This window comes from Pristiophorus japonicus, chromosome 25 (genome assembly GCF_044704955.1).
Source record: "Pristiophorus japonicus isolate sPriJap1 chromosome 25, sPriJap1.hap1, whole genome shotgun sequence".
NCBI classification, from domain to species: Eukaryota; Metazoa; Chordata; class Chondrichthyes; family Pristiophoridae; genus Pristiophorus; species Pristiophorus japonicus.
This window is the reverse complement of record NC_092001.1, coordinates 2,462,960-2,487,499: the sequence shown is the minus strand read 5'-3', so window position 1 is coordinate 2,487,499 and position 24,540 is coordinate 2,462,960. Positions and strand designations below refer to the sequence as shown.

Below are 24,540 nucleotides of genomic sequence, written 5' to 3'. Positions count from 1 at the left end.
GGCCGGGGCCCGCTCAGACTGCTGGTCTAGGCCACCACGCTGCTGCGTCCGCTCGCTGGCCTGTTCCGATGGTGCTCGCAGGCCGGGGGCCGCTCAGTCTGCTGGGCTAGGCTGCCATGCTTCTCTTTCTGCTCCCCGGCCTGCTCCAATGGTGGTCGCAGGCTAGTGTCCGCTCAGACTACTGGGCCAGGCCGACATGCTGCTCCTTCTGCTCCCCGGCCTGCTCCGATGGTGCACTCTTTGGTAGACTGCGGGTAAGGCACACAAAGAAACTACACACAGGACAGTTGAAAAGCTTCTCCCCAGTGTGAATTCGCTCGTGTACCTGTAGGTGGGATGAACGAGACACACACACACACGAGTGAGAGTGTCCCAGTGCACTGCCTGTGAAAATAGCTTTAACCAGTTACACAGCCTGAAGAAACATCGCACCATTCACAGCGGGGAGAAACCGTACACATGTTCTGTGTGTGGATCAGGCTTCAACTGATCGTCCAACCTGGAGAGACACAAGGACACCCGCACCACGGAGATACCGTGGTAATGTGGGGATTGTGGGAAGGGAGTCAATTGCCCCTCTGCACTGGAAAATCATCGACGCCGTGACAATGGAGAGAGGCCGTTCAACTGCCCTGTGTATGTGAAGGGATTCACGCGTTCATCCAACCTGCTGGTACATGAGCGAATTGGCAGAAGAACCAAAGGTGATGTAGAAAAACCTTATTTATGCAGCAAGTGGTTCCGATTTGGAATGCACTGCCTGAAAAATGTGGTGGAGGCAGACTCAATCACTGCTTTCAAAAGGGTGTTGTATAATTATCTGAAAGAAAACATTTGCAGGGCCAGAGGAAAGGGCGGGGCAGTGGGACTAGCTGGGTACCAGCAAGGGCTGGATGGGCTGAATCGACTTCCGTGCTGTAACCATTCTCCGATTGTGTGAGCAGAACACATAAGTCTGTCCCTGACTCAATCTAAAGCGTTCCTGATTGTGAGCACCTCATTTAAACCTGCCCTGCACCTTCACTGCTCCAAGGAGAAACACCAAAGATGCTGCAGCCATCATCTTATTGAATGGCGGCAGGCTCGCGGGACCAAAAGCCGACTCATCTCCGATATCGGATGTTCTCATGTATTCATGTCACTGGTCCCCATCCTGCACCTGATGGCCGCCCTGCAGTAAGATGGCCGCCACGCATGCTCCCTGCCCTGCAGCGGATCAATGGCAAGCATTGTGACGTCGAGGAAGCCCCGCTGCTGTCGCTCCCTGCGGCGGGCAGTTCTGCGCTGCCCAAAGATGGCGGCCGAACTCCCCGCAACTCCCGACAGTAAACCAGGCCCGTCCACACGCGAAAGTGCCCCGCAGCCGCCACCCGCCGTCTCGGCGGCCAAATCTCGCTGCACGCGCGTGTCCGTGAGTCCACAGGGAGGCCGGGTGCGCTGCTCGGGCCGCTCCTCCATCCTCCACGGCAGTGGCGAAACGTCCGTCCATCCACGGCCAATAGGCTGGCCAGCGCCTGCGCACAACGCCGCCCCGCCTCACACGGGCCCCCGAGTTGAAAGGCCGCGAGCGGAGCCCGCCAACAAACCGCCAACCGCCCGCCCACGTGCAGCACTCAGCCCGCAGCCAATGGCGAGGCGGCGCGGGGCACCAGCCCACCCAGCGCGCGCTGTTCCGCGCCAATCAGCGGCGGGGGGGGGCGGGGCCGCGGCATCAATCAATCAATCGGCGAACAATCCAGGGCGCGCGGTGCTGAAGGGAAAGTGTCTCTTGCGACACAAACAGAAGATGCCGGAAGTGTCCGCGGCTCAGGCAGCATCTGTGGGCAGCGTCAGAGGGGGGCGGGGCCGCGGCCCGCCGTCACAACTGGAGAGTGCTGGGAAAGAACAGATCCTGAAGGAGCACTGGGAGGGAGAGAAAGGACAACAGGGAAGGTCTCTGATAGGGGGGAAGGCAGGATAGATTAGAGAGACAACAGGGAGGATGGGCCGAATTCAAATGGTACTGGCAGGAGTTAGAACAACATTAGTCAGGATAGGGTGTGAATGGTGGGATAATGATCAGTGTCCATTAGAAACAAGGAAAAAAAACAGGCTCCGCGGGGGGGTGGTGACCATGAGAAATAGGAGCGGGACTGGGCCACCCGGACCCCGAGCCTGCTCCCCATTCAATAAAATCATGGCTTGTTTGATCCGAGTCAGTTCCACTTTCCTGCCCGCTCGCCAGAACCCTTTACTCACTTATCACTCAAAAATCTGTCTATCACGGCCTTAAATATATTCAATCACCCAGCCTCCACAGCTCTTTGGGGTAGGAAATTCACAGATTTACAACCATCTGAGGAAATAAATTCCTCCTCATCTCATTTTTAAATTGGCGGCCCCTTTTTCTGAGACTCTGTCCACTAGATACAGAGAAAAATTTGCTCTACACTATCCATTCAAAATCTGCCAGGGCACGTTTAGCACAGGTTGGACAGGAAGGTTTAAGCTGGGCATTCCAGAACTTGGGGCCTGGGCAACAGAAGGTACAGCAAAAAAAAACACCAATGTTTGAACAATTAGAATTAGGGATGCTCAGGAAGACAGATATCTCATGGGCGGGATGTGGGTGGAGCAGATGTGGGCAGGAGGAGTTTACAGAGCTAGGGAGGGGCGAGGCCATGGAGGGAGTTGAAAATAAGTATTCGAATTTTGAAATCAAGGCGTTGCTTCACCAGAAGCCAATGTCGGTCAGCGAGCACAGGGGTGATGGGTGAGCTGGACTTGTTAGGACATGGGTAGCCGAGTTTTCGATCAACTCCAGTTTATGTAGGGTAGAATGTGGGAGAAGTGCATTGGAATAGTCAAGACCAGAAGTAACAAAGGCATGGATCAGGGCTTCACAGTGGATGAGTTGAGGCAGGGGCGAGAACGGGCGATGTTACAGAAGTGGAAATAGGCAATCTTAGTTATGTTGTGGATATGTGGTCAAAAAGTTATTTCAGGGTTAAGTATGACACCAAGGCTGTGAACAGTCTGGTTCAGCCTCAGAAAGAAGTTGGGGCGAGGGATGGAGTCAGTGGCTTGGGAAAGGAGTTTTTGGAAAAGACAATTACAAATATTAGAATATTTCACAGGCTATCACATGTAAAATGTGTGGATGAGTTTTTTAAATTCAATCGGTTCCAAAACTGGGTTAATTGACACAGAAAGTAACGGATTTCAAATCTTATGCAAGACAGTTCAATAACGGGGTGATTCAAAGGATTTCAGCTGTGTTTAAAGTGAGACACTGCAGTTAAGTCTACTACAACCACAACTCATGTACTCAAACGGAACAAGTTTGGGGTTTGTTATGATAGAAGGTGAACTAGGTGAGAAGTGATAAAAGTTAGTTTCAGAAAAAGCCCTAAAATGGAACACCGATTGGTTTCCTCTCATCATGGAGGAATCAAATATTCCACACGCTGTGTTTGAAACAAAGATAATTTATTCAACTTTTATACAGGGTATTAATTTCCAGCTCAGGTATAGGGGTTATTAAGATTATCAGAAACAAAAAAATGCTCCCAGAATGAATATGGTTCAGTGCCCAATGCAATCACAGTAAATCCTGTTCTATTTACAAATGCAGCCTTTCTCCTCATCCCATTTAAAACTGAGCTGAGGAGGAATTTCTTCTCTCAGAGAGTTGGAAATCCATGGAATTCTCTGCCACAAAGAGCTGTGGAAGCTGGGTCATTGAATATATTTAACGCGGAGATAGACAGATTTTTGAGCGATAAGGGAGTAAAGGACTCTGGGAAGCAGGCAGGAAAGTGGAGCTGAGTCAATGATCAGATCAGCCATGATCTTATTGAATGGGGAGTAGCCTCGGGGAGCTGCTCCAATGTCTCATGGTCCAATGTCTCATGGTCTTATCTACCCAGCATGCCCCGCGGGGGAGAATGTGTCGCAGCCAGACTACAGGAGCTCAATGCGCAGGCGCGGGCCCTGCCTGGCTTTGGAGGAGGAGACACGTTTTGGACAGGCTCTATAGAAGTGTCTTTTTCAGCGGTAAGGAGCGGAGTAATTGTCCAGCGGGGAGCAGGGGAGGCTTCATAAACAACCGGTGCCTGCCGCAAGCCCGGAATGTTTACCGGAATATCGGTGGTCGCAGCTTCTGGGATTTCTACCGGTGAGAGGCCCAGGCTAACGGCGGCCATCTTGGTGTAGGAAGGCAGATTCAGTGCTCCGCTATCTTGATTCCGTGAGTAGCACAGCGCATGCGTGGCCATCTTTGTGCAGGGAAGAAGTGAATAAAGAGAACTGAGAGTCAACACCTTCAGGGGAGGGGATACCAGTGACTGTGGAACTGAACCCAGACAGAGTCAGCGTCTTCAGGCGAGGAGAGGGGAACCAGCGAGTGTGGAACTGATCCGAGCCACAGTCAGCATATTGATGGGAGAGAGGAGAAACAGTGAGTTTAGAACTGATCCCAGCCAATGTCAGCACATTCAGGGTAGGAGAGGGAGGGGAACCAGTAAGTATCGAACTGAACGCAGCCAGAATCGGTGGTGAAAACTGGGAGTGGAGGGGAAACAGGTTAGACCATAAAAAATAGGAGCAGCATTAGGCCATTTGGCCCCTCGAGCCTGCTCCCCCTTCAATAAGGTCATGGCTGATCCGATCATGGACTCGGCTCCACTTCCCTGTCCGCACCCCATAACCCTTTACTCCCTTATCGCTCAAAAATGTGTCTATCTTCACGTTAAATATATTCAATGACCCAACTTCCACAGCTCTTTGGGGCAGAGAGTTCCATGGATTTCCAACCCTCAGAGAATAAATTTCTCCTCATCTCAGTTTTAAATGGGTGGCCCCTTATTCTGAGACTATGTCCCCTAGTTTTAGGTTCCCTGATGAGTGGAAATGTCCTCTCTACATCCACCTTGTCGAGCCACCTCATAATCTTATAAGTTTCAATAAGATCACCCCTCATTCTTCTGAACGCTAATGTGTAAAGGCCCAACCAACTCAACCTATCCTCATAAGTCAACCCCCTCATCTCCGGAATCAACCCAGTGACCTTCTCTGACCCGCCTCTAATGCAAGTATATCCTTTCTTAAATGCAGAGACCAAAACTGTACGCAGTACTCCAGGTGTGGCAACACCAAATACCTGTTCATTTGTAGCAGGACTTATCTGCTTTTATACTGTGAGGTTATCCACACTGGTGGTAAAAACAGAGAGGTAGACTATTATCTGAATGGTGACAGATTAGGAAAAGGGGAGGTGCAACGAGAACTGGGTGTCATGGTACATCAGTCATTGAAGGTTGACATGCAGGTCCATCAGGCAGTTAAGAAAGCAAATGGCATGTTGGCCTTCATAGTGAGTGGATTTGAGTACAGGGGCAGGGAGATGTTGCTGCAGTTGTACTGCGCCTTGCTGAGGCCACAGCTGAAGTATTGTGTACAGTGTTGGTTTCCTAACTTGAGGAAGGACATTCTTGCTATTGACGGAGTGCAGCGAAGGTTCACCAGACTGATACCAGGGATGGCGGGACTGACATATCAGGAAAGACTGGATCAACTGGGCTTGTATTCATTGGATTTCAGAAGAATGAGAGGGGATCTCATAGAAACGTTTAAAATTCTGATGGGTTTAGACAGGTTAGATGCAGGAAGAATGTTCCCAATGTTGGGGAAGTCCAGAACCAGGGGTGACAGTCTAAGGATAAGGGTTAGCAATTTAGGACTGAGATGAGGAGAAACTTCTTCACCCAGAGATTGGTGAACCTGTGGAATTCTCTTCCACAGAAAGTTGTTGAGACCATTTCACTAAATATATTCAAAAAGGAGTTAGATGTAGTCCTTACTACTAGGGGGATCAAGTGGTATGGTGAGAAAGCAGGACTGGGCTACTGAACTTGCATGTTCAGCCATGAACTCATTGAATGGCGGTGCAGGCTCGAAGGGCCGAATGGCCTAATCCTGCACCTATTTTCTATGTTTCTACTCTATCCCCTTTGCAATAAAGGCCAACATTCCATTTGCTTTCCTGATTACTTGCTGTACCTGCACACTAACTTTTTGTGTTTCATGCAAAAGGACCGCCAGGTCCCTCTGTACTGCAGGCACTTTACAATATTTCTCGATTTAAATTATAATTTGCTTTTCTATTATTTCTGCCAAATTGAGTAACCTCACATTTCCCCACATTATACTGCATCTGCCAGGTTTTGCCCACTCACTTAGCCTGTCTATATCCCTTTGCAGATTTGCTTTGCCACCCATATTTGTGTAGTCAGCAAACTTGGCTACATAACACTCGGTCCCTTCATCCAAGTCATTAATATAGAATGTAAATAGTTGGGTACCCAGCACCGATCCCGGCGGCATCCCACTATTCAGTTTGCCAACCGGAAAATGATCCATTTATCCCGACTCTGTTTTCTGTTAGTTAGCCAATCTTCTATCCATGCTAATATATTACCCTCAACCCTGTGAGCTTTTATCTTGTGCACTAACCTCTCATGTGGCGCCTTATCGAATGCCTTTTAGAAATCCAAATACACCACATTCACTGGTTGCCCCTTATCGACCCTGCTTGTTATATCTTCAAAGAACTCCAGCAAATTTGTCAAACATGATTTCCCTTTCATAAAACCATGCTGACTCTGCTTGATCGAACCATGCTTTTCCAAATGATCCGCTACTGCTTCCTTAATATTGGACTCAAGGATTTTCCCAACCACAGATGTTAGACGAATGGTCTATAGTTTCCTGCTTTTTGTCTGCCTCCTTTTTTAAATAGGGGCATTACATTTGCAGTTTTCCAATCAGCTGGGAGCGCCGCAGAATCCAGGGAACGTTGGTAGATTACAAACAGTGCATCTACTATCTCTGCAGCCACTTCTCTTAAGATTCTAGGATGTAAGGCATCAGGTCCAGGGGACTTGTCCGCCTTTATTCCGAATACCACCTCCTTTGTGATTGTGGTAAGTTCCTTCCTCCGCTATAGCCCATTGACTATCCACTGTTGGGATATTTTCGGTGTCCTCAACCATAAAGACTGATACAAAATATATTTTCAGATTTTCTGCCATCTGCATGTTCCCCATCACTGATTCCCTGGTTTCGTCCTCTAAGGGACCAACATTTACTTTAGCCACTCTTTTACTTTTTATATACCTGTAGAAACTCTTGCTATTTGTTTTTATATTTCGTGCTAGTTTACTTTCATAGTCTATCTTCCCTTTCTTAATCATTTTTTTAGTCATTCTTTGCTGGCTTTTAAAAGCTTCCCAATCTTCTGTCCTCCCAACAGTCTTGGCCACTTTGTATGCCCTTTATTTCTTTAGTTAGCCACGGATGGATATCTTTTCTTTTACACATTTTCCTCCTCACTGCAATATATTTTTCTTGAGAGTTGCGAAATATTTCCTTAAATGGACGCCACTGTTCATCAACTGTCCTACATTTTGATGTATTTTCCCAGTCCACTTTAGCCAAATCTTCCCTCATATCTTTGTAATCTCCATCGTTTAAGCATAGAACGCTGGTTTGAGATCCAATTTTCTCGCCCTCCATTTGAATTTGAAATTCAACCATGCTATGATCATTCCAAGGGGGTCCTTTATTCGGAGATTGATTATTAATCCAACTCATTACACAGGACCAGATCGAAGATAGCCAGCACTTCAGAGGAGATGAGGCGGAGGAAACCAGTGATTGTAGAATTAAACCCAGCCAGAGTCAGCACCATCAGGGAGGGAGGGGAACCAGTGAGTGGAGAACTGAACTCAGCCAGAGTCAGCACTGTCAGGGGAGGAGAGGGAAGGGAACCAGTGAGTGTACAACTGTACCAGTCAGAGTCAGCACCTTCAGTGGAGGAGAGGGAGGGGAACCAGTGAGTGTCGATATGAACCCAGCCAGAGTCAGCACCATCAGGGGAGGAGAGCGAGGGGAACCAGTGAGTGTAGAACTGTACCCAGTCAGAGTCAGCACCTTCAGTGGAGGAGAGGGAGGGGAACCAGTGAGTGTAGAACTGAACCCAGCCAGAGTCAGCACCTTCAGGGGAGAAGAGGGAGGGGAACCAGTGAGTGTAGAACTGAACCCAGCCAGAGTCAGCACCATCAGGAGAGGAGAGGGAGGCAGCTTCCACAGCTCTCTGAGGCAGCAAATGGCACAGATTTACCACCCTTTGAGGGAAGACATTCCTCCTTATCTCAGTTTTAAATGTGCGGCCCCTTATTCTAATATTATGCCCCTTGTTCTAGTTTCCCCTATCAGTGGAAACATCCTCTCTGCATCCACCTTGTCAAGCTCTCTCATAATCTTACACGTTTCGATAAGATCACCTCACATTCGTCTGAATTCCAATGAGCAGAAGCCCAAACCACTCAACCTTTCCTCATAGGTCAACCCCCTCATCTCTGGAATCAACCTCGTGAACCTTCTCTGAATTGCCTCCAAAGCAAGTATATCCTTTCTTAGATATGGAAACCAAAACTGTACGTAGTATTCTTGGTGTGGCCTCACCAATACCCTGTATAACTGTAGTAAGACTTCCCTGCTTTTATACTCCATCCCCTTTGCACTAAAGGCCAAGATACCATTGGCCTTCCTGTTCACTTGCTGTACCTGCATACGAACCTTTTGTGTTTCATGCAGCAGGACCCCCCAGGTCCCGTTGTACAGCAAATTTTTCTCCATTTAAATAATAACTTGCTCTTCACATTTTTTCTGCCGAAGTTCCAACATTATACTCCATCTGTCAAATTTTTGCCCACTCACTGAGCCTATCTATGTCGTTTTGCAGGTTTTTTGTGTCCTCCTCACACATTGCTTTTCCTCCCACCTTAGCTACATTACACTCGGTCCCTTCATCCAAGTCGTTAATATAAATTGTGAATAGTTGGGGTCCCAACACTGATTCCTGCGGCACACCACTAGTTACTGATTGCCAACCCGAGAATTTATCCTGACTCTCTGTTTTCTGTTAGTTAGCCAATTCTCTATCCATGCGAAAATATTACCCCCAACCCCATGAACTTTTATCTTGTGCAGTCAAATACCTTCTGGAAGTCCAAATACACCACATCCACTGGTCCCCTTCATCCACCCTGTTCCTCAAAGCCAGAGTCAGCACTTTTAGGGGAAGAGAGGAAGGGAAACTAGAGAATGTGGAACCTAGTGCAGCCACACTCAGCACCTTCAGGGGTGGGGAGGGAGGGGAACCAGAGAGTGTAGACATGAACCCAGCCAGAATTGGTGGTGAAAACTGGGAATGGAGGAGAAACAGTGTAGAAATGTGCGATTGTTTGGATTTCAGCACAGCAGAAGGGACAATGTGTGGGACAGGGATTTACAGCTTTGGAAGAACAAGAAAGGAAATAATGTTCCATGGGAACTAGATGTGTCTATCCTGAATCTCTGTCTTACACTGACAGCGATGAGTTTTATTATTTCCTTTTACAGAATATTAGAAGGGGAGATTTTAAGACAGGAAACGCAAACCAAACATCATGTCAAGATCTGACGGAGTCAGTCGATTCATCAGGACCTGAATATCATCGGTCTTTGAAAGTTGAAGGAGAAATGTTTGTCTGTTCTGTTTGTGGGAAAAGATTTCAAACATCAGTGTGACTGGAAAAACACCGAGACACACACACTGGGGAGAGGCCATTCACCTGCTCCGAGTGTGGGAAGGGATTCACTCAGTCATCTGACCTGATGACACACCAGCGAGTTCACACTGGGGAGAGGCCGTTCACCTGCTCCGAGTGTGGGAAAGGATTCACTACTTCATCCAGCCTGCTGATACACCAGCGAGTTCACACTGGGGAGAGGCCATTCACCTGCCTTGAATGTGGGAAGGGATTCACTTGTTCATCCAACCTGCTGAAACACCAGCGAGTTCACACTGGGGAGAGGCCATTCATCTGCACTGAGTGTGGAAACGGATTCACTCAGTCATCTGACCTGCTGAAACACCAGCGAGTTCACACTGGGGAGATGCCATTCACGTGCTCAGCGTGTGGGAAGGGATTTACTCAGTCATCCACTCTGCTGAAATACCAGCGAGTTCACACTGGGGGGCGGCCATTCACCTGCTCCGTGTGTGGGAAGGGATTCAATGTGTCACACGACCTTGTAAATCACCAGCGAGTTCACACTGGGGAGAGGCCGTTCACCTGCTCTGAGTGTGGGAAGGGTTTCACTTCTTCATCCAACCTGCTGAAACACCAGCGAGTTCACACTGGGGAGAGGCCATTCATCTGCACTGAGTGTGGAAACGGATTCACTCAGTCATCTGACCTGCTGAAACACCAGAGAGTTCACACTGGGGAGAGGCCATTCACGTGCTCTCAGTGTGGGAAGGGATTTACTCAGTCATCCGACCTGCTGACACACCAGCGAGTTCACACTGGGGAGAGGCCATTCACCTGCCCTGAGTGTGGGAAAGGATTCAATGTGTCACATGACCTTGTAAATCACCAGCGAGTTCACACTGGGGAGAGGCCATTCACCTGCTCTGAGTGTGGGAAGGGATTTACTCAGTCATCCACCCTGCTGACACACCAACGAGTTCACAAGTGACTGCAGGGGTTGGAATCTGCTGTTATTACTGCTGTTAATCACATCCCGACTGAACCATGTTCATTCTGACAGTTGGGGTTTTATTCTGCTGATGTTAATAACCCTATAACTGGGCTGGACTTTAATATTGTGGATATATTGCTGATTGTGTTCTCGGGGCTGCAGTGTCCATTTAAGCAACGCTGTGTTTTATCTTTCCCAGTTAATTCAGCAACTCTCAATAGAAAGTTAGTTTGCAATAAAATTATGAACTTTTACTTTAATCCTAAATTGATCTTTCGTACAAAATCTGCAATAGTGTGTGAAAGATTCTGCTGAATATAATGTCCAATTAGAAAGAGTTGGCTGAAAATTCTTACTGACTTGCACATTACACACAGTGGCCCATCCATTATCCACCAGACAGAAGGGGAATTGGAATTAGTGGGGAAATCGTGTTCCCAAATGTTGCCCCTCCCATCTGGTGCAGCAATTCCCTCGGCATGGGAATAGAGACAAGTCCAGACCAAAACTGTATGCAGTACTCCAGGTGTGGTCTTACCAACGCCCTGCACAGTTGCAGCAGGACTTCCCTACTTTTATACTCCACCCCCCTTGCAATAAAGGCCAGTATTCCATTTGCCTTCCTGATTATTTGCTGTACTTGCATGCTAACTTGTTGAGTTTCATTTACAAGAACCCCCAGATCCTTCTGCACATAGAAACATAGAAAACAGGTGCAGGAGTAGGCCATTCGGCCCTTCGAGCCTGCACCACCATAAGATCATGGCTGATCATTCACCTCAATACCCCTTTCCTGCTTTCTCTCCATACCCCTTCATGCATTTCGCTATAAGGGCCGTCTCTAACTCCCCCTTGAATATATCCAATGAACTGGCATCAACAACTCTCTGCGGTCGGGAATTCCACAGGTTAACAACTCTGAATGAAAAAGTTTCTCCTCATCTCAATCCTAAATGGCTTACCCCTTATCCTTAGATTGTGTCTTCTGGTTCTGGACTTCCCCAACATCGGGAACATTCTTCCTGCATCTAACCTGTCCAGTCCCGTCAGAATCTTAGACGTTTCTATGAGATCCCCTTTCATCCTTCCAAACTTCAGTGTATAAAGGTCCAGTTGATCCAGTCTCTCCTTATGTGTCAATCCTGCCATCCCGGGAATCAATCTGGTGAACCTTCGCTGCACTCCCTCAATAGCAAGAACGTCCTTCCTCAGGTTAAGAGACCAAAACTGAACACAATATTCTAGATGAGGCCAGACCAAGGCCCTGTACAACTGCAGTAAGAGCTCCCTGCTCCTATCCTCAAAAGCCCGAGCTATGAAGGCCAACATACCATTTTAATTCTTCACCGCCTGCTGTACCTGCATGCCAACTTTCAATGAGTGATGTACCATGACACCCAGGTCTCGTTGCACCTCCCTTTTTCCTAATCTGCCGCCATTCAGATAATATTCTGCCTTCGTGTTTTTACCCCAAAGTGGATAACCTCACATTTATCCACATTATACTGCATCTGCCAAGCATTTGCCCACTCAGCTAATTTATCCAAGTAACCCTTCAGCTTCTTAGCATCCTCCTCACAACTCAAACCGCCATCCAGTTTAATGTCATCTGAAAACTTGGAAATATTATACTCATTTGAGATAATCACTAGCACTGGTGGGGTAGTGCTGGACAGGATAATGGGACTCAAGGTAGACAAGTCCCCTGTTCCTGATGAAATGCATCCCAGGGTATTAAAAGAGATGGCGGAAGTTATAGCAGATGCATTCGTTATAATCTACAAAAATGCTCTGCACTCTGGGGAGGGACCAGAGAATTGGAAAGCAGCTAATGTAACACCTCTGCTTAAAAAAGGGGGCAGACAAAAGGCGGGTAACAATAGGCCGGTTAGTTTAACATCTGGAGTGGAGAAAATGCTTGAAGCTATCATTAAGGAAGAAATAGCGGGACATCTAGATACGAATAGTGCAATCAAGCAGAAGCAGCATGGATTCATGAAGGGGAAATCATGTTTAACTAATTTACTGGAAATCTTTGAGGATATCACGAGCATGGTGGATAGAGGCGTACTGAAGGATGTGGTATATTTAGATTTCCAAAAGGCATTTGATAAGGTACCACACAAAAGGTTACTGCAGAAGATAAAGGTACGCGGAGTCAGAGGAAATGTATTAGCATGGATAGAAAATTGGCTGGCTAACAGAAAGCAGAGTCGGGATAAATGGGTCCTTTTCGGGTTGGAAATCAGTGGTTAGTGGTGTGCCACAGGGAACGGTACTGGGACCACAACTGTTTACAATATACATAGATGACCTGGAAGAGGGGACAGAGTGTAGTGTAACAAAATTTGCAGATGACACTAAGATTAGTGGGAAAGCGCGTTGTGTAGAGGAAACAGAAAGGCTGCAAAGAGATTTAGATAGGTTAAGCGAATGGGCTAAGGTTTGGCAGATGGAATACAATGTCGGAAAATGTGAGGTCATCCACCTTGGAAAAAAAAACAGTAAAAGGGAATATTATTTGTATGTGGAGAAATTACAACGTGCTGCGGTGCATGGGTGCTGGGGGTCCTTGTGCTTGAAACCCAAAAAGTTAATTTGCTGGTGCCTCAGGTAATCAGGAAGGCGAATGGAATGTTGGCCTTCATTGCGAGAGGGATGGAGTACAAAAGCAGGGAGGTCCTGCGGCAACTGCACAGGCTATTGGTGAGGCCGCACCTGGAGTACAGCATGCAGTTTTGGTCACCTTACTAAAGGAAGGATATACTAACTTTGGAGTGGGTACAGAGACGATTCATTCGGCTGATTCCGGAGATGAGGGGGTTACCTTATGATGATAGATTGAGTAGACTCATTGATGTTCAGAAGGATGAGGGGTGATCTCAAGGAATCATTTAAAATAATGAAAGGGATAGACAAGATAGAGGCAGAGAGGTTGTTTCTGCTCGTCGGGGAGACTAGAACTAGGGGGCACAGCCTCAAAATACGGGAGAGCCAATTTAAAACCGAGTTGAGAAGGAATTTCTTCTCCCAGAGGGTTGTGAATCTGTGGTAATTCTCTGCCCAGGGAAGCAGTTGAGGCTAGCTCATTGAATGTATTCACGTCACAGATAGATAGATTTTTAACCAATAAGGGAATTAAGGGTTATGGGGAGCAGGCGGGTAAGTGGAGCTGAGTCCACGGCCAGATCAGCCATGATCTTGTTGAATGGCGGAGCAGGCTCTAGGGTCTAGATGGTCTACTCCAGTTCCATGTTCTTATGTTCTTATGTTCTTATTCCTTCATCCAAATTATTAATGTATATTGTAAATAGCTGGGATCCCAGCACTGAGCCCTGCGGCACACCACTAGTCACTGCCTGGCATTCTGAAAAGGACCCGTTTATCCCGACTCTCGGCTTCCTGTATGCCAACCAGTTCTCTATCCACGTCAGTGCATAACCACCAATACCATGTGCTTTAATTTTGCACACCAATCTCTTGTGTGGGACCTTGTCAAAAGCCTTTTGAAAGTCCAAATACACCATATCCACTGGTTCTCCCTTGTCCACTCTACTCGTTACATCCTCAATAAATTCTAAAAGATTTGTCAAGCATGATTTCTCTTTCATAAATCCATGTTGATTTGGACCGCTCCTGTCACTGCTTTCCAAATGCACTGTTATTTCATCTTTAATAATTGATTCCAACATTTTCCTCACTACTGATGTCAGCATAACTGGTCTATAATTACCCGTTTTCTCTCTCCCTCCATTTTATAAAAGTGGTTTTACATTCGCTACCCTCCAGCACATAGGAAATGATCCAGAGTCGATAGACTGTTGGAAAATGATACCCAATGCATCCACTATTTCTATGGCCACTTCCTTAAGTCCTCTGGGATGCAGACTATCAGGCCCCGGGGATTTACCGGCCTTCAATCCCATCAACTTCCCGAACGCAATTTCCCGCCTAATAAGGATATCCTTCAGTGCCTCCTCACTAGACCCTCGGTCCCATTGTACTTCCGGAAGGTTATTTGTGTCTTCCTTCGTGAAGACAGAACCAAAGTATTTGTTCAACTGGTCTTCCATTTCTTTGTTCCCCGTTATACATTCACCTGAATGTGACTGCAAGGGACCTACGTTTGTCTTCACTAATCCTTTCCTTTTCACATATGTATAGAAGCTTTTGCAGTCAGTTTTTATGTTCCCGGCCAGCTTCCTCTCATTTTCCCCCACCTAATTAAACCTTTTGTCCTCTGCTGAATTCTAAATTTCTCCCAGTGCTCAGAATTGCTGCATTTTCTGGCCAATTTATATGCCTCTTCCTTGGATTTAACACTATCCCTAATTTACCTTGTTAGCCACGGTTGAGCCACCTTCCCCGTTTTATTTTTACTCCAGACAGGGATGTACAATTGTTGAAGTTCAGCCATGTGATCATTAAATGTTTGCCATTGCCTATCAACCGTCAACCCTTTTAGTATCATCTGCCAGTCTAAATTCCTTAAATTCAGGACCCTCGTCTCTGAATTAATTGTATCTCTCTCCATCTTAATGAAGAATTCTACCATATTATGGTCACTCTTCCCCAAGGGGCCTTGCACAACAAGATTGCTAATTAGCCTTTCTCATTACACATCATCCAGTCTAGGATGGCCTGCCCTCTACTTGGTTCCTCGACATATTGGTCTAGAAAACCATCCCTAATACATTCCAGGAAATCCTCCTCCACCGTATTGCTACTAGTTTCGTTAGCCCAATCGATATGTAGATAAAAGTCACCTGATAACTGCTGTATGTTTATTGCATGCATCCATAATCTCTTGTTTGATGCTGTCCCCAACCTCACTGCTACTATTTGGTGGTCTGTACACAACTCCCATTAATGTTTTCTGCCCTTTGGTATTCCGCGGCTCGCCCCATACAGATTCCACATCATCCAAGCTAATGTCCTTCCTTATATTGCGTTAATTTCCTCTTTAACCAGCAATGCTACCACACCTTCTTTTCCTTTCTCTCTATCATTCTTGAATGTTGAAGACCCTTGGATGTTGAGTTCCCAGCCTTGGTCACCCTCGAGCCATGTCTCTGTGATGCCAATGATATCATATTCATTAATTGCTGCCTGTGCAGTTAATTCGTCCCTTATTCCGAATACTCCTCGCATTGAGGCACAGAGCCTTCAGGCTTGTCTTTTTAAGACACTTTGCCCCTTTAGAATTTTGTTGTAATATGGCCCTTTTTTATTTTTGCCTTGGGTTTCTCTGCCCGCCACTTTTACGTTTCTTATTTCTATCTTTTGATTCTGCCCCCATTCTACTTCCCTCTGTCTCCCTGCATAGGTTCTCATCCCCCTGCCATATTAGTTTAACATCTCCCAACAGCACTCGCAAACACTCCCCCTAGGACGTTGGTTCCAATCCTGCCGTGGTGCAGACCGTTCTGTTTGTACTGGTCCCACCTCCCCCAGAACCGGTTCCAATGTCCCAGGAATTTGAATCCCTCCATTCTGCACCATTCTTCAAGCCACGTATTCATCTGAGCTATCCTGCTCTGACGAACACGTGGCACTGACAGCCATCCTGAAATTACTACCTTTGAGGTCCTACTTTTTAAATTCAACTCCTTGCTCCATAAATTCAGCTTGCAGGACCTCATCCCATTTTTTTCCTATATCGTTGGTACCTATATGCACCATGACAACTGGCTGTTCACTCCCCATCCCCCTCCAAAATATCCTGCAGCCGCTCTGAGACATCTTTGACCTTTGCACCAGGGAGGCAACGTACCATCCTGGAGTCTCGATTGCGGCCGCAGAAACATCTAACTATTCCCCTTACAATAGAATCCCCTACCACTATAGCTCTACCATTCTCAAGAGTAACAAGTGTTTCATTCTCTTCAAATGAGGGAACTATTCAGGCAGATAATTACAGGTTTATTAACCTCATGCCAGGTATAGGTAGCTTTATTTTTACCATCACTTACACCAATCATCACACACTCCAGGTGTATATCAGGAGACTGTGTGTGATGGTGAGGCGATCAGTGCAGAGACCAGTGTGTGGCTGCTCATTATACTCACTGTGATTGAATCCCCTTTCCCACTGAATACTGTGGCCAGACATGGTCACCTTGGTAACGGAATGGTCAGTGTGACATCACTTTCTAAGCAAGACAATGGGTTATCAATAAATGGTAATGATATTAAACTATCTGCAATTACGTTCTGAATTAAAGGATATAAAATGGTGAAAAATAACTGGTGAAGATAATCATTTATTTTTGCAGAATGCACTTGCAAACATTAAAAATGATGTACTTTGTACACCCACACACCCCACATATATAGAGTGAGGTGTGTGATTTTTTTTTCCCGTTGTTCCTCTCAACCAGATGAGAGTTACTGAACCCGGCGGACATTAGGACCCTGCGGCTTCCCATCCGGCGGTGCTGTGAGGTCCCGGTTCCAGGCTCTGTCTGACCCAATCAGTGGGCCAGGCAAAGCTCAATGGAAAACACTGCAGGAAAAACAATCCTTAGCTTTAAAATCTGTGAGCATTTGTCACAGGACACAGTGTGAATTAGTAACCTTTAACACACAGAGTGCCACTAAGTAGTGCAAATTGAATTGCTCCCCTTCACTCCTGTCCCTCAATCCCAGTCCACCTCTGGGAGATTGTTACAACATTCACCCCATCCTCTCAACACAAATATTAACCTCAAAATACCAGATCAATAGGAGATTGCCAACAGCTGCTGATAGCTATTAACAAGAATTAACCTGCTTCAAAGTAAAAAAAACAAAATGATTGCATCCTCTCACACATGCAAATACATATCTTTACGATTATCAATATTTATCTATTCCTCTATCTATCATCTGTCTCTCTGTGTTACAGACGCAAGGTCTGGTTCAATTTTAGCTGAGACTGGTTCTATTGTAATATAAAATGAGAAATGCAATCGTGTCAATTAAATGGGTTAGGGGCTCGTGTCATATAAACAGAGCCAGGGTCTAGTGCAGTAATAACTGATACAGGGCGCAGAGTGATGTAAACAGATACAGGATCTAGTGTAATACATAGACAGAGTGGGGTGCAATATTAACCGAGACAGGGTCTCGTGTAATAAAATAGAGACAGGGTCTCGTGTAATATAAACAGAGACAGGGTCTTGTGTAATATAAACAGAGGCAGGGTCTAGTGTAATATAAAAAGGGACAGGGTCTTGTGTAATATAAACAGAGACAGGGCCTAGTGTAATATATACAGAGGCAGGGTCTAGTGTAATATAAACAGAGACAGGGTCTAGTGTATGATAAAGAGAGACAGGGTCGAGTGTAATTAAAACAGAGACAGAGCCTAGTGTAATATAAACAGAGACAGGGTCTAGTCTAATATAAACAGAGACAGGGACTAGTGTAATATAAACAGAGACAGAGCCTAGTGTAATATAAACAGTGACAGGGTCTAGTGTAATATAAACAGACAGGGCCTAGTTTAATATAAACAGAGACAGGGCCCAATGTAATATAAACAGACACAGGGTCTCGTGTGATGTAAACACAGACAGGGCCTAGTGTAATATAAACAGACTCAGGGTCTAGTGTAATATAAACAGACAGGGCCTAATTTAATATAAACAGAGACAGGGCCCAGTGTAATATAAACACAGACAGGGTCCAGTGTAATATAAACAGACACAGGGTGTAGTGTAATATGAACAGAGACATGATGTAGTTACTGAATCACAGAGTCGAAGAATGATACATTTCAGATCGTGTACATCCAGCCCACTGGTGCCAGTGCCAGCACTCATGTGAAAGATCTATCCAATTATCCCACTTCACCTGCTCCTTCCCAATATCCCAATCAGTCCCACTCCACCTGCTCCTTCCCAATATCCTAATCAATCCTATTCCCCCGGCTCCTTTCCAATATCCCAATTAGTCCCATTCCCTCTACTCTTTCGCAATATCCCTGCATTTTTTACAATTCAAGTATTTACTCAATTCCCTTTAGAACCTTATTACTGAATCGCTCCTGGCACCCTTTCAGGCCGTGTATTCCAGATCATAACAGCTCACTGCGTACTTTCTTTCCTCATTTCGCCTCTGATTCTTTCGCTAGTTAAAACTTTGTCCTCGGGTTACACACCCTTCATCTCTGGAAACTAGTAAAGAACATAAAAGCATAAGAATTGGAAGCAGGGGTAAACCATACAGCACTTGGAGCCTGCTCTGTCACTCCATAAGATCATGGCTTATCATCGACCTGAATTCTATTTTCAGGCCTGTTCCCCATAGTCCCGTGATTCCCCTGGAGTCCATAAATCTATCTAGCTTAACTTTAGTTACACTCAATGACTCAGCATCCACAGTCCTTTTAGGTAGACAATTCCCAAGATTCACAACCCTCTGAGTGAAGACATTCCTCCTCAACTTTGTCTGAAAAGGCATACCCCTTATCCTGACACTATGCCCCCTATTTCTGGATTCTCCAGCCAGGGGAAGCAACCTCTCAGCATCTACCCTGTCAATCCCCCTCAGAATCTTATATTTTTCTATGAGATACCCTCTCATTCTTCTAAACTCCAGAGAGTATAATCTACTCAATCTCTCCTCATAGAACAACCCTCTCATCCCAGGGATCAATCTCGTGAACCTTCATTGGACCGCCTCTGTGGTCTCACCAAAGCCCTGTACAATTGTAGTAAGACGTTCTCACTGTTGTCATCCAAACCTCTTGCAATAAAGGCAAACATGCCATTCACCTTCCTAATTGCTTGCTGTACCTGCATGCCAACTGTGTGTTTCCTGTACGAGGATACCCAAGCCTCTCGGAACACCCAACATTTAACATTTTCTCACAACTTAAAACATTCTGTTTTTCTGTCCTTCCGACTAAAGTGAATAACCTCACAGTTCCCCACGTGATGCTCCATCTGCCATCTTATTGCCCACTTTCTTAACCTGACCATATCCCTTTGCAGATGCTTTGTATTCTCCTCACAGCTTACTGTCCCACCCATCCCCGATACTGCCCCCGATACCCAGCACCTCTCGATACTGCTCCAGATACCTGTCTTCTCTTGAACCACTGCATCAAGATTGGGAACAAATTACTGGGCTGAGGCCTGTCTTAGATTAAAAACATGAGGACCACTGTGTCACCATCTGCAACAGCAAGTCAACAATGCTTCTGCGACTGCATCTTCTAAACCCACAATCTCCACCGTGTAGAAGGACAAGGACAGCAAGTTCATGGAAAGACCAGCACATCCAAGTTCCCCTCCAAGTCACACACCATCCTGACCTCAACACATAGACTGCAGCATGGTTCAATAAGGCAGCGGCTCACCACCACCTTCTAAAGGGGCAATTAAGGATGGGCAATAAATGCCGACCTGGCTCGCCCACATTCCGAGGATGAATGAAGAAATAAAGAATTAACTCACAGTGAGAAAGGAGCTGCAGAACTGCCGACACCGTCAGCTTAATGAGGCCTTTCCCTTTGGAGATCGTATTGCCCATTGAGTTGAACTGATGTTAAAGTAACAATGCTGCTTTGCCCCGTGACAATAACAGATTATCAGAATATTTCCCATAATTTGAAATTGAATGTCAGAATTGGACATTTTGTAGATTCAGCTTTTAAATAGTTGTGGTAACTCTGTACTAAATGGATTCCACCCAGTTCTATGTTCTATGTTCTATGTTCTAGTTCGTAACAAGTCCTCAATCAGCTTGGTTCGTCATTGAGATATCAAGGACGAGGCACACGGTGTTTAAAATAAAGCTGATTGATTTATTTCACATTTATACAGAGTATCAAACTATAGCCCAGTTATAGGCAGAAACAAATCCCAACTTTCAGAATTAACATAGTTCTGCCTTGGGTGTAATTAACAGCAGAATCCAACCCCTGCAGTCAGTTGTGAACTTGTTGGTGTTTCAGGAGGTCGGATGAAACAGTGAATGCCTTCCAACAAATGGAGCAAGGGAACGGTCTCTCCTTCATGTGAACTCGTTTGTTGTGTACCAGCAGGTGGGATGACTGAGTGAATCTCTTCCCACATTTGGTGCAAGTGAACGGCCTCTACCCAGTGTGAACTCGCTGGTGTGTCTGGAGGTTGGATAACTGAGTGAATCTCTTCCCACAGACAGAGCAGCTGAACGGCCTCTCTCCAGTGTGAACTCGCTGGTGTTTCAGAAGGGTGGATGACAAAACTAATCACTTCCCACATTCAGAGCAAGGGAACGACCTCTCCTCACTGTGAACTCGTTTGTGTGTCAGCAGGTTGGATAACCGAGTGAATCCCTTCTCACACACAGAGCAAGTGAACGGCGTCTCCTCAATGTGATCTCGCTTGTTGTGTGCGAACAGGCCAGATGACTGAGTGAATCCCTCCCACAGACAGAGCAGGTGAACGGCCTCTCCCCAGTATGAACTCGCTGGTGATTCAGCAGGGAAGCTGACTGAGCAGATCCCTTCCCACATATGGAGCAGGTGAATGGCCTCTCCCCAGTGTGAACTCGCTGGTAATTCAGCAGGGAAGCTGCCTGAGTGAATCCCTTCCCACAAACGGAGCAGGTGAACGGCCTCTCCCCAGTGTGAACTAGTTTTTGTGTCAGCAGGTTGGATAACTGAGCAAATCCCTTCTCACACACAGAGCAGCTGAATGGCCACTCTCCGCAATGTGAAATCGTCGATGAGTTTCCAGCTGGGACGGGTAATTGAATCGCTTACCACAGTCCTCACATTTCCACGGTTTCTCCATGGTGTGGGTGTCCATGTGTTTGTCCAGGTTGGATGATCAGTTGAAGCCTCATCCACACCAGAACACATGTATGGTATCTCTCCGCTGTGCAATGTTTTTTCAGGCTGTGTAACTGGTTAAAGCTCTTTCCACAGTCAGTGCACTGGAACACTCTTACTCGGGTGTGTGTGTCTCGGTGCTTTTCCAGTCACACTGATGTTTGAAATCGTTTCCCACAGACAGAACAAACAAACATTTCTCCTTCCACTTTCCAGATCCGATGATATTCAGATCCTGATGACTCGAGTGACTCTGTCAGATCTTGATGTGATGTTTGGTTTGAGTTTCCCGTCTGCAAATCCTCCCCTTCTAATACCCTGCAAACGGAGTTTACATAAGTCATCACTGTAAGTACAGGATAAAAATTCACAACAGACAATTCTCGTTTGTTCACACGCCCGGGATCATTTAACCCACTCTGTTAATTGCTTTCAGCGACTGAACTTAACGTGTGCCCCACAGGATCTCTCTCACCTTCAATGTGCGAATAGAGCATCACGCCTGCAAATCTGGTTTTCAATTTACTCAGCAAATGTATTGAACAGAAGATGAACAAGTAAACAGATCATGGCCTAATGTTCCAGCTCTAAATTTAAAGGAGAAAGTCTGTTATCTAACTCCTCGAGTGGACAAAATAAAGATCCAAAATGCAAGAGTCCCTCGAATCCTTTGTTAAAACATTTCAAATCATGCCCGGTTCCTTCCTTATTACAGAATTATTCCTCCCTGTGGGAGTCGATATTGGTCAAAAACTACCAATTGTAAATTTGTAACTTTCAGTTTCAAGCTGACCAGATCCTTCTCTCAGAGAATTTCCAAAGAGATTATTTGATTTAAACACAGCTCTCCTCTCCTTCAAATCCAGGATTAGAGTTACCGGGAATTTGAATACTTGACCACATAAATTTAAAAGGGCATGTCAGTGAATTATTCATCTCTCCAGCCTTTAACCGATGAAACTTGTAACACCGAGCCTGAAATTCCACTTACGTGCACTGGATTCCAAACCTGGGACTGTACATGGGGATTCTAATCCTGGGACTGTACATGGGGATTCTATCCCTGGGACTGTACATGGGGATTCTAACTCTGGGACTATACATGGGGATTCTATCCCTGGGACTGTACATGGGTATTCCAACCCTGGGACTGTAAATGGGGTTTCTATCCCTGGGACTATACATGGGGATTCTAAACCTGGGACTGTACATGGTAATCTATCCCTGGGACTGTACATGGGGATTATATCCCCGAGACTGTACACGGGGATTCTAACACTGGGACTGTATATGGGGATTCTATCCCTGGGACTGTACATGGGGATTCTATCCCTGGGACTGTACATGGGGAATCTATCCCTGGGACTGTACATGGGGATTCTAACCCTGGGACTGTACATGGGGATTCTAACCCTGGGAATATACGTGCAGATTTTAACCCTAGGACTGTTGAACGGGGCCCAGCTCTGCGGCTGGCTCTTCTGTTAGAATTGTGTGGGATGTAAACCGTAAGCTGTGCACTTACCAACACCTTCAGGAGAGAAGGTGAGAAATACGATGGGTGGAGAGTGGGGATAAAACAAATGAGGCGATGATTTCACTCCCGGACACTGGGACCCGGTTGGGAACAGACTGTAGCCCCGCCCACTCTGTACCAAGATGGCTGCGCATGCGCTGTTATGCCACGAAGCGAACAGGCCGCAATTTGAACGTTCCCACCTTCCTGCACAAAGATGGCGGTTAATCTGGGCCTGTTACCGGGAGAAAAAGCCCGTCGCTGCAAACGCGGGAGTTTCGGGTAATTACTCGGGGCTTGCGGCCTACACCAAATGCTTATGAAGCCTCCCCGCCCAGTTACCGATCGATGGCTTATCTGTGCCCCGCTGATTCTCACCCGGTGCAGAATCCGGCTCCGGCCTGAGCTCGGCTCAGCATGCATGTGTCTCCAGTGCTCACTCTGCGCATGCTCAGCTCACAATGCCGGGGAGATTGACGGCAGCTCCGGACCAATAGGAAGACCTGGGGGGGGCGGGACTGGAGGACGGTTGGTCCTCCAATAAATCGGAGTGTGAGAGGGGCGGGGCTTGCGGTCCCCCAGTGGGCGGGGCTGAGCCCGGATCTCCCTCACTGAGCATGCGTGGCCAAAGCAGCCGGATGTTGGTGGAACAGACGCTTCGGGTAGGCGCTAGGAGATGGTGGCCGCGGGGGAGGAGATGGACCCACGGGTGGGCCGGCGAGCATCATAAACACCCGGTGTTGGTCTCAGGCGCAGAATAAGAGCCCGCAGACCCCGTGGTTGCTCCGCGGTGACACACCCGGTTCAGCGGGGTCTCTAGCCGCCATCTTCGGCAGGGCGGGGTCACGGCGCATGCGCGTCCGCCTTGGCCAGGTACAATGAATGGGCGGGACATCAGGGTCCCAGTGCCCGCGAGACACAGTAACCTGGGCAACAGGCGGATCATCACCTCACAGCAGTAACCTCGACAATAGGTGCAGGAATAGGCCATTCGGCCCTTCGAGCCTGCACCGCCATTCAATAAGATCATGGCTGATCATTCACCTCAGTATCCCTTTCCTGCTTTCCCTCCATACCCCTTGAACCCTTTAGCCGCAAGGGCCATATCTAACTCCCCCTTGAATATATACAATGAACTGGCCTCAACAACACTCTGCGGCAGGAAATTCCACAGGTTAACACCTATGAGTGAAGAAGTTTCTCCTCATCTCAGTCCTAAATGGCCTACCCCTTATCCTTAGACTGTGTCCCCTGGTTCTGGACTTCCCCCAAAATCGGGCACATTCTTCGTGCATATAACCTGTCCAATCCCGTCAGAATTTTATATGTTTCTATGAGATCCCCTCATCCTTCTAAACTCCAGTGTATAAAGGCCCAATCGATCCAGTCTCTCCTCATTTGTCAGTCCTGCCATCCCGGGAATCAGTCTGGTGAACCTTCGCTGCACTCCCTCAATAGCAATCACGTCCTTCCTCAGATTAGGAGACCAAAACTGCACACAATATTTCAGGTGAGGCCTCACCAAGGTCCTGCACAACTGCATTAAGACCTCACTGCTCCTATACTGAAATCCCTTCGCTATGAAGGCCAACTTGCCATTTGCTTTCTTCACTGCATGCTGTACCTGCATGCCAAACTTCAATGACTGATG

The 24,540-nt window shown here is 46.8% G+C and overlaps 1 protein-coding gene and 1 pseudogene across 1 annotated transcript; one reads left to right on the top strand and one right to left on the bottom strand.

Annotated features, from left to right (window-relative positions):
* Nucleotides 1–9,624: 9,624 nt before the first annotated feature.
* On the top strand, nt 9,625–10,610 carry LOC139238068 (histone-lysine N-methyltransferase PRDM9-like; the record flags this gene model as incomplete). The annotated part of the gene is made up of 1 exon (XM_070867427.1): nt 9,625–10,610. A coding segment is annotated over one exon (942 nt), but the record flags the coding sequence as incomplete, so codon positions are not given.
* Nucleotides 10,611–20,485: 9,875 nt separating this feature from the next.
* Nucleotides 20,486–23,716, bottom strand: LOC139238060 (zinc finger protein 211-like; annotated as a pseudogene).
* Between the last annotated feature and the right edge of the window lie 824 nt (nt 23,717–24,540).